Below are 10,522 nucleotides of genomic sequence, written 5' to 3'. Positions count from 1 at the left end.
AGGCACTTTTGTCCGTATAATAATATAGAAACAGCCGACCAAAAAAAGGTTGCCCTTTCCACTCGGGAATTTCCGTCCATTTCCGCCGCCATACGCGCCAAGAATGAAAGCGATTACGAAGAATTTTAATAAACAGCGGAATACAATGCAAGCAAATGAGTAGTTAATAAGCAGCCAGCGGTTGCAGCTGAGACATCTGCGGCCGATTACCATTCGGCAATTTCCGGAAACTACCAAAAGACGCGCTTTCAAAATAAAACCGATCATTTTAATGCTGAATTGTCTCCGAAATGACGTAAAAATCAACTTTCATGATTATAATTTTGGACGTAACAAAATGTACCATTTAAATCTGGTCGTTCATTTCCGTTCATTTCCGTCGAAGGGGCCGAAGCAGCGACAAAGACGCGCCTTAAAAAGTAAAAACAAATCGTTTTTTAATGCGATTGGACGTCACATTTTTAAAACCAGGGAAATAAATTCAGTCGTTCAGTAGTGGGTTATAAAAAGTTTTCGAAGCATTTGCGATATTTTTACTTAAGCGCGGGGCCCCCAAACGCGAGGGATTCCGGGTAAAGTGAATTGATATTCAAAATGGCGGATGGAGCGTCCAAAGATGAAAAGCAAGGTAATGGCTCTAATTTTACATATTCATATTTCAATTTAGCATAATTTATTTTGCCTTATTACTGTATTTGATTGCGGGGCGAGCAAAAAGAAAACTTTAATGCATTTATTTCTGGTATAGACACAGCCGGATCGGCCGTTTCGACGAAGCGCATTCCGCCAGGAATTTTTTTTAAAAGGAAAAAAAATAAAACAAATAAGAAAGCGAAAGACAGAGAGGGGAGGACAATTTTGACTAAAAAAAATTATGCAAAGTAAGCCGCGGCGTTTTACATTTTTTACTGTCTTTTATCGATGCAAAAGCGTTCTATGCTAATTTGGGATCAAATATTAACCTCGGTTATATTCAAGGGGATAAAATAATAGAAAATGTTTCGGATGGTTTTGTTGAGACGGGCAAATGCGGACCGGCGAAACGGCTGAAGAAAGGGAGCATATTAAAAATCCGGTTCTTGTTTGAGCGGGATCAAAATCTGAATGTGTAATATACGCTGAAGTGGGCTTGTTTTTAAATCGTAGGAACGCCCCTCATGTTTAGTTGAATAGATTTAATAACAGACGTGTGCGTTTGGTGTGTAATTTTTTTTTACTATTGAGTTGGATGATGATCATTACTTCCCCCAGTGCTGCTGGTGAGCTCAGATGACGGAGAATTCAAGCAGGGATGCTTATTAAAATCTGCCCCGAGGTTTTAATGAGCAATCTAGGCCTCGTCTGATTTGTTTCACTTTATATTTTTAAATCGTTCTTGGCATTTAGATTACATAGCGTAACATCCACATTTACTGAAACAGATTGCTAAACGATTTGCAAATCTCTATTTACAATTTCCTATTTTGATTTAATCCTAGACATTTACATTTATAAACAAATAAGTTCTCCTACCAAGTACTGCAACACGCTAGTTGGTTGCAACGTTTTGCTTACTTAGTAAAAGTATTTGTTTAAAATGAATTCACTTTTCATTAATGTAGTTTATTGTGGTTGTCATGCTCCTCATTCTGAAAAGAAAGACTTGGATTTATATAGCGCCTTTCACCACCACCGGACTTCTCAAAGCGCTTTACAGCCAATGAAATGCTTTTGGAGTGTAGTCACTGTTGCAATGTAGGAACCGTGGCAGCCAATTTATGCACAAACAAGCTCCCACAAACAGCAATGTGATAATGACCAGATAATCTGTTTTTTTTGTTTTGTTGATTGTGGGATAAATATTGGCCAGGACACCGGGGATAACTCCCCTGCTCTTCTTCGGAATAGTGCCATGGAATATTCTACTTCCACTCGAGAGAGAGCAAACGGGGCCTTTGGTTTAACGTCTCATCCGAAAGATGGCAGCTCCGACAGTGCAGCGCTCCCTCAGCACTGCACTGGCGTGTCGGCCTATATTTTTTGTGCTCAAGTCCCTGGAGTGGGACTTGAACCCACGACCTTCTGACTCTGGCGAGGAAGAAAATGATCAACTACACACGATACAACTGTACAATATTTTGCCTTTAAACATAACCACAAAATATAGTGACTAATGTTTTGCGCACTGCTCTTGGGGATTTAAAAAAATATGAAATGCATATTTACAGTTACAATAAAGTTAATATTTAATCAGGTTGTGTTTGTGTAAATTTGTATAAACCATTTTTAATTCCACAGGTGATGTTACGAATTAACTGATTTTTTTTATCTATGCTGACTGGCCTGTGACTTGGTTATACAAAAATGTATGGCAAAATGCTATGTGAAATATTATGCTGCTGAATGGGTTTTAGAAATTGTGTCCTGGAATCTGGTGCATCTTCCAATAAACTTATTTGTAGATGCGATTACAAATGAGCTTAACACCGTGCTCAATTTCTGAAAATGTAGGGCTTAAAAGCACATCAAACTTTTTTTGTAGCAGCATAATTAAAGCTGAAAGAAAATAGTTTGCAGTAACCTTTTCCTAATCCCAATTTTCTCCTTCCAAGGGTATTGCTGGGCCACTGTTTTTCCATGACCACTGTTGAGCTGTGTGGATGTGTTGGAAGGGCATATGATTCAAATAGGGTGACTAGTTTTCTCGTTATTACCCTGTCTTTTAAAAAAAAATCTACTGTATTAACATGTGGCTGGTGCCCTTTTCATGGAGAAGCCTAGGTGGATGGCCAAAGCTAATGGTACAAGACAGCACCAAGATTGACAAGGATAGTCGGGAAATTAAATAAATCAAGAATTAAAAAAAATGTTCGTGGCATGTGGATTATGCTGGCAGGTAGTATTTAATGCCTATTACAACAGCAGCATTTTATTGTTCTGATAAGATGATGGGTTATCAACATCATCCACATTTGCTGAGTAAATTGCTGAGCCACTTCAAAGGTTTTGAGAGTCAACCAGGTAATATGGACTATAGTCACATGTAGCCCAAACCTGGTAAAAGTAGTAGGATTTTGTTTCCAAGGGACATGTATTTGGGTTTTTATAATTCAATATATTTCATGGTCACTTTTTTCTGGTTGCTAGCCCACAAATTACCATATTTATTTAATTCAATTTCACAGCTTGCCGTAACCTTTTGGATGGCTAATGCGGTACCCTAACTACTGCACTAGGTGGTGTGCTGAGTTTGGATCTTAACACCTGTAGAATGATGGGGAAAGGGAATCCAGTTTTACCATTTTGTGAATGAAACAAAAGAAGGTGGTGTAGTGAGCCTCGATTTTGATGAGGAAAGATGAATGTGTACAATCGTGTATTTGTGGAGTTTAGCAGGATTAAGAAGAAAGTTAAGAGCATAGAGTATTGATAAAATGGAGAGAAACAAGAAAGTTGATAGAGGGAGAGGTGACGATAGAGTGGATAATGTGGGTTTTCTTGTATAATGTCTAGATGTGAGACGGAAGTTATGAAAGGGTGCCCTATTGTAGTGGTCAGATTATCTTGATTATCATAACAGATGGAAAGTTATATGGGAGTGAGAAGAAAGTCTGCAACGCAATTCATCGGGTTTAAATTTGATTTCCAGCAGAAAACTGCATAACTTGAATCAGTGATTTAATTTCATTCATGGGGTATGGGTGTCTCTGACAAAGCCAGCATTTATTGCCCATCCTCAATTGCCCTTGAGAAAGTGTTGATGAGCCGCCGCATTGAACAGCTGCAGTCCATGTGAAGGTACTCCCACAGTGCTGTTGGGGAGGGAGTTCCAGAATTTCAACTCCACTGCGATGAAGGAACAGCAATGTGTGTGACTTGGAGGGGTACTTGCAGGTGGTGGTGTTCACATGCACCTGCCCTTGTCCTTCTAGGTGATGGGGATCGCGGGTTCAGGAGGTGCTGCCAAAGAAACCTTGGCGAGTTGCCATGGTGCATCTTGTCGGTGGTGTACACTGCAGCCATGGTGCGCAGGTAGTGGAGGGAGTGAATGTTTGGGGTGGTCGATGGGATGCCAATCATAGTGTACTGAAGGGTCAGAGAGGTTTCTACTTCTTGGGTATCTCGTGTGTGAGTTAACACTTAAATTTGTTCTGTTTTTTTGTAATTTTAAAGATGCCTTTGAAAGTAAGAAACAGAAGTTAAAGCATCCGATATGAACATAATAAATTCTATATTTAAAAAAAAAAGTATTCTTAGAAACATGTTAGTCTCGCCAAAAATGAATTATAGGTATGGGTGCATGCGGCTTAATGTTTTAATTGTGTTTTGAAATGTTTTTGTTTATACCTATAGTTTCAGTATTACTTGATCTATTGCAGTCAGTCCAGTTAGGTACTTCACCTTTGTTCCTGTCCTTTTTCCTATCCCAATAAATTTGACTCGCCACAGTATGGTCTTTCTCGTTATTTGTTAGTATAAATAGTACCCATTTTAAGAACAAAGTAAACAGCCTATCGCTTTGAGATGCATTTTAAAATATACATATCCAAAATAAATAGTAATATTTGGCTTCCACATTCGATACTGTAGAAGATTATACTATATAAAGTAGGTTATTTGTGAACTTTTGAGTAGCTCTTACAGCAGTTGACTGATGTTTGGAGTTTACAATCTAATCATAAATAAAGTTGAGTTTTAGTTTGGTAATAACTTTGAGTTGCAACAGAAACTTGTTTTTTCAATGGCAGGAAAAATATTACACATCAAAATTTTAAATTAATTGGATTGCAGAGACACTTTGTATTGTTTGGCTTTGTGTAAAAGCCTGATTTGAAGCTTTTATACCACCAGTTCTTATTTGCATTGGCTTCAATCTTAATTTTCCATCCCAATGGATGGAAGCTGCCAGTCCTTCAAAACTTAGAAGCCGGAAGAAATCCCGAGTTTGTTACAATTCTTTCAATTGAATTTACTTGCTGGTGGATGAATCAATGTATGTGTATTGTTTGTGAGGGCTTTCACTTGACTAGTGAAAAAAATGGAAATAACTTATGAATTTCCAGGTTATTATTTTTCCCTAAACTATTCTTTTTTTCTTACCTAAAAATGCTGTTACAAACTTTGTTTCCATTTCTGAGTGTTTTCTCTGACCGCTTCAGTACATCAAGAGGTATAGAAATATTTTTCCTTTTTCCTTTTTTAAACTGTGTAACCAGTAACTAAGGATCCTCCATGGTGTTGGATATTCTTGAGGTTCTGTTCAACATCAAAAACTAGAAGAAAATCTGGAGAGGGGAAGTTTAATCCTACAAAAAAATCTTCAGTGAAACCAGGAATATTGGAAACCAGGAGCATTTTTCTTAGACAGCTCTCCATAAGTAGTGATTCTTTAGGATAGTAGACATATTTTCCCAAGCTCCAAGGCGATGGCAAATGAAGCTCTACTACTGTGAAGAATTTTGGTGGTGGATGAGAGACTACTCTGACATACCAACCAGAAGCCACTTATTTTGAAAATCGCTGCTTCATCAGTCCTACCAGATGTTACACTTGCATTAATTTAAATCCATTTGGTGTATTTGTTCTAAGTTTTTACTAAATATATATAATATATATTTAAAAATTCTATTATACCACACATCTCACATCATGCTGTTTGGCATCATACTCAACTATTATAGTGCTTAAATGCATTGGATACATAAGTCTGTTTGCAATGTAAACAAAACTTCATAAAATACACAAATGGTAAAAACAATTAATGTATCCCAGTGTGATCTTAAATCTGTTCTTGCTGCTGAACTCACCTCACCGTCTTCAATTTTCCAAGTCTGTTGAAAGAATTCTGTGCTGAAAATTAAGTCCTGAGATGTAGATGCACTGCATTGGTGATACCATTGTATGATATTGTTACTAATATAAAGCGTGAACATTTCTGGACTGAAGTTTCAGTGTAATGACCAAGGAGAACTCGTTGCTTTTAAAGTCAGGATTGTCCTGATTTCAAATGGCAAAACTTTTTAGCCATCAGTTTTACCCTCTTCTTCATTGAAATGTTTTTTTTTAATTGAGAGGTTCATTTGTGGCATGACTTTGTGTTTCAAATTAAGTTTTGTTAAAATTTTTATATTCTCATTTAAAAGAAGCTGACTTTTGGATAAAAATCTTGCATATAATTTACTAAAATAGCATGATTGAAACACATTTAATTTTAGCTGTAAGTTATTCACTGTATGCAGTTAGTCATTTTTATCAAAATCCCTTTCCTAAATAAAAGTGATGGCTAAAGGATAGTATTAAAATACAACTTAAGATAAGGCAGTCCCCTTTTATATTGTAACTACTATTTAGTTATTTTTAATGTTCTTATCCCCCTCATTGTTTGGTGGTCTGATCATCATGGTTTTGTATAGACAACTAGGAACATTTGGATGCTGTCAAATTTGTCATAAGATCTATGTGTACTACCTGTCTGCACGACTTTACTTCATGTCATGTTTTGTCGCACACTTTGTGCCAACATTTTCCCATTAGAAATTATTCTCTGCACAGTATCTCTAGACCGTTGTTGTATTTGATGCCGAAATGTTCTTCCGACCACATATCGGTGCTGTCACCAAGACCACCTACTTCCACTTCCGTAACATTGACCGACTCCGCCTCGGCTCATCTGCTGCTAAAACCCTTAACCATGCCTTTGTTATCTCTAGACTTGACTATTCCAATGCTCTCCTGATTGGCCTCCCATCTTCCACCCAACATAAATTTGAGCTCATTGAAAACTGCTGCCCGTATCCGAACTCTCACCATCCCGTTCACCCATCACCCCTGTGCTCGTTGACCTACATTTGCTCCAAGTCAGTCAACGCATACATTTTAAAATTCTCATACTTGTTTTCAAATCCCTTCAAGGCCTCACCCCTCCCTATCTCTGTAACCTCCTTCACACCGACAACCCTTCAAGATCTCTGCCCTCCTCCAATCCTGGCCTCTTGAGCATCCCCAATTTTAATCGCTCCACCATTGGCGGCCGTGCCTTCAGGGTCCTTAGCTCAGGAATTCCCTCCCTAAACCCCTCTGTCTCTTTACCTCTCCTTCAGGAAGTTCCTTGACCAAACATTTGGTCTCCTGCCTAAATATCTCCTTGTGTGGCTCGGTGTTAAGTTGTGTTTGATAACGCCCCTGTGAAGTGCCTTGAGACGTTAAAGGTACTGTATAAATGCAAGTTGTTGTGTCCACATTGATACTGGGTTTTGCCAATCTGCACACTGGATACCCACAAATACTCACATGCCTTCTGAAATTCTTTTCGTCTGTCATTATTTTGTAGTAACTGAAATTTCTATTGTTCAAAATAAGGGTTTAAACAAAAATCTATCTATTGAATTGGTTTTGACTCCCAACATCTAATACACCCACTCGCACCCTATCATTGGCATTTGTGCCTTCAGCTGCCTAGATCCCACTCTGGAAATTCCTCCCTAAACCCTTCTGCCTCTCCCCCTTCTAGTTTTTCAAGACATTCTTTAAAACCTCTTTCTTAAACCAAGCTTTTGGTCACTGCGCCTAATCTCTCCTTTTGGTGCAATATTTATTTTCCTTGCACATTCATGAATCTCCTTGGGACATTTTTCTAGGGTAAAGCCTCTATATAAATGCAAGTTGTTATAATCAAAACTGCATATGTACACTTGTCATGGTGTAATTCTTTAGCTCGGCATCCATTTTTATCTGATTACATGCCCGAAGCGCTTTGGACTTGCAGCACTACTACTAGCAGGTGGGTGTGATTACAGTGTCACAGGTTGACATAGGCAGTTGGGAACATTAGGGACAGGATTAGGCTATTCAACCCCTCAAGCCTTCTCCGCCATTCAATTAGATCATGGTTGATTTGCACTTCAACTCTATTTACTGGCTGTTGCTCCATATCCCTTGATCCCTTTTCCAACAAAAATCTTGTCTATCTCAGACTTGAAAACTCCAATTGTTGTAGCATCCATAGCCTTTTGAGAGCATAGAGTTTCAGATTTCTACTATCCTATGTGTGGAAAAAGTGCTTCCTGATTTCAATCCTGAACAGTCCAACTCTTAAGATTATGCCCCCTTGTTCCTGATTCTCCTGCCAGAGGTAATAGTTTATCTGTGTGAAGCTATCAAATCTTTTTAACATTTTGACCAGATTATTCCCCAATCTTCTATACTTAAGGGAATACAAGCCAAGTGTATGCAACCTGTCCTCATAATTTGACCCTCTAAGCCCTGGCATCATTCTGGTGAATGATACATTCATATTACATTAGATATGGGCATAGGATTTGTAATGGAATATAAAAGCAAAGATAGAATATTTGACCTTAAATAGAGATTGAAATATGTCTGTGCTGCCTGATCCAATTATTCTTTGCCATTTAAGCTTGTTTCTCCTGATGACTACGCTTGATCTTGCATCCCCAAGTGTAACATTGCTGATTATTAACTAATGAGTCAACAGTTACAGAGGCTGAGAGTGAGACATGCAGTGAAAGAAAGGCTTGGATTTTAGTATCCGAATATTTCAGTAATTTCTAGAAGTACTGTGAAGTTATTTGTTACAGAAATAAATCTGAAGGCCATTTTGTTCATCAAAGGATCCCACAAATGGCAATGAGATAATGCCCAGGGTGCTGTTAGTTGAGGAGTGAATTTTGGCCAGGACACTGAGATCTAGATATTTTGATTAGCAGATAAAATAGTGCAGATTGGAAAATTAAGGCTTGAGAACTCCCAGCTGCTTGCATATATGCTAGTGTCTATAATGTCCACCTAAACTTTAAATAGGAAAACAGCATCTTGGTTTAATGCCTCATCAGAAGAATTCACTTTAGAATCATAGCAGTATTTAAAAAAATATGTTCCAAAATATGGTTGTACAGTATTAAATTTATCAAGGTAACTTGTGCTAAAAATCTGTTTCTGAGCATGTATTTAGAAAAATCCATACCAGCATACCTGTGAAAGAAAGAATTGTTATAATGTATTGCTATAAACAGCAGTGAGCTGGCTCACTGTGAACAATGCCACAGGAGATCTTTTCAGGGTTGACATTTCTGTTAGTTTTATGATTAGATGAGCAGAAAATTAAAAAAGTTAACAGATCCGGGTGAACAATTCGACAGGTGTAAAATGTGATCCTTATTTGCCAACCCCCTGGCTCTCCAACTTGTGGAAAATGTAATCACTGGATGGAAAGCAGGAAAAACAAAATGTGGAGAGGAAGCTGTACCTCATCCTAAACTGTAAAATTCCATTTGGCTTAAAATTTCTAGAAATTAAATATTTAGAAAAAAACAATGATTATAAAAATGTATTTTTATAACTTTTTTCCCCTAAATATTTGAAATATTGAAATAAGGTGGCACCTGCTACCATTTAAATTTGCTTTTTAGTCCCAGGCCAGGTGAAATGGACATGATGCATTATGATGGATGCTGTGACCTGGCTCACTATATCTGCTCTTACTTAATACTTCAGCATCAGCAATGATCAAACAACATTTCTGAACTTCAGTTGTTCATTAGCTGGGCTATCAGTGTATGTCAGTTAGAAAATGTAGTCCAGGCTAGTTGTTTGTAGGGTGTGTCTTTAACACATTTGTGTACTACACTTAACTGTAATATAGCATGTGATTACTTCATGCCTTTTACTGTTCAATTACTTGTTTAAATAACTGGTAATGTAAAAGTAAATTTGAGGGGCTAACTGTAGTTAGATTGTTTTAAGGTGCAATTTTATCATGCATTTCACTGCAGGTAATATGAACTGGCAACACTGAGTTACACCACTCAAAGGGAAACGCTGTATCTAAATACATGCTCAAAGTTCTGCTAACTGATGTTTGAATGTTGATTACATTTTTACTTTATTAAAATATTTTAAATGAAGGAATAAACCGAGATATCTATTAGACTACTGAGCCTAGCATTGATGGATAAACTTTTAGAAGTCATAATATGGGATTAAAATAATAGTCACTTAGGACATATGTTAATTGAAGATGGGGTTAGTAAAAAGCAAGTCATGTCTAAGAAATGTGAGTATTTTAAGGAAATAATGAGTATTAATAAAGGAAGTACAGTGCATGTTGTGTAGAAGAGTTTGATAAGGTGTCATATCGGGGTCTTGTTGATAAAATATGTAATAAAGGACATGCGGGAGCATGCTTAGGAATTTTATTAAAATACCTAAAACAGAAGTGGTTAATAGTGTTTTAGACTAAACGGATTTATTTATCAGCAGATTTCCCATGGTGTTGCTCATGGAGAAGCTTTATAAGAACAGTGGTATTTTTCTAAGCAACATTCACAGGAACATTGACTTATCAGCATTCGTTCATGGGATGTGAGTGTTGCTGGTAAAGCCAGCATTTATTGCCCATCCCTAATTGCTCTTGAGAAGTTGGTGGTGAGCCGCCGCCTTGAACCGCTGCAGTCCTTGTGATGAAGGTACTCCCATAGTGCTGTTGGGGAGGGTGTTCAGGATTTTGACCCAGCAACAATGAAGG

General features: G+C 37.6%; 1 protein-coding gene across 7 annotated transcripts in view; it reads left to right on the top strand.

Annotated features, from left to right (window-relative positions):
* The first annotated feature begins 441 nt into the window (after positions 1 to 441).
* The window catches only part of pou2f1b (POU class 2 homeobox 1b), a 186,258-nt gene continuing 176,177 nt past the window's right edge, over positions 442 to 10,522 (top strand). For 2 of the 7 annotated variants that reach the window (XM_070893577.1, XM_070893575.1), the window contains exon 1: positions 442 to 628. In XM_070893577.1, coding sequence (XP_070749678.1) covers positions 595 to 628 — 34 coding nt within the window. In that variant the 5' untranslated portion in view covers positions 442 to 594. Of the gene's footprint in view, positions 629 to 798; positions 882 to 10,522 lie in introns of those variants that run through there. The other 5 variants (XM_070893579.1, XM_070893578.1, XM_070893580.1 and 2 more) reach the window with 5 other exon arrangements.

This window comes from Pristiophorus japonicus, chromosome 11 (assembly GCF_044704955.1).
Source record: "Pristiophorus japonicus isolate sPriJap1 chromosome 11, sPriJap1.hap1, whole genome shotgun sequence".
Classification (NCBI taxonomy): domain Eukaryota; kingdom Metazoa; phylum Chordata; class Chondrichthyes; family Pristiophoridae; genus Pristiophorus; species Pristiophorus japonicus.
The sequence above is the reverse complement of the archived record's forward strand: the minus strand, read 5'-3'. Positions and strand labels throughout refer to the sequence as shown.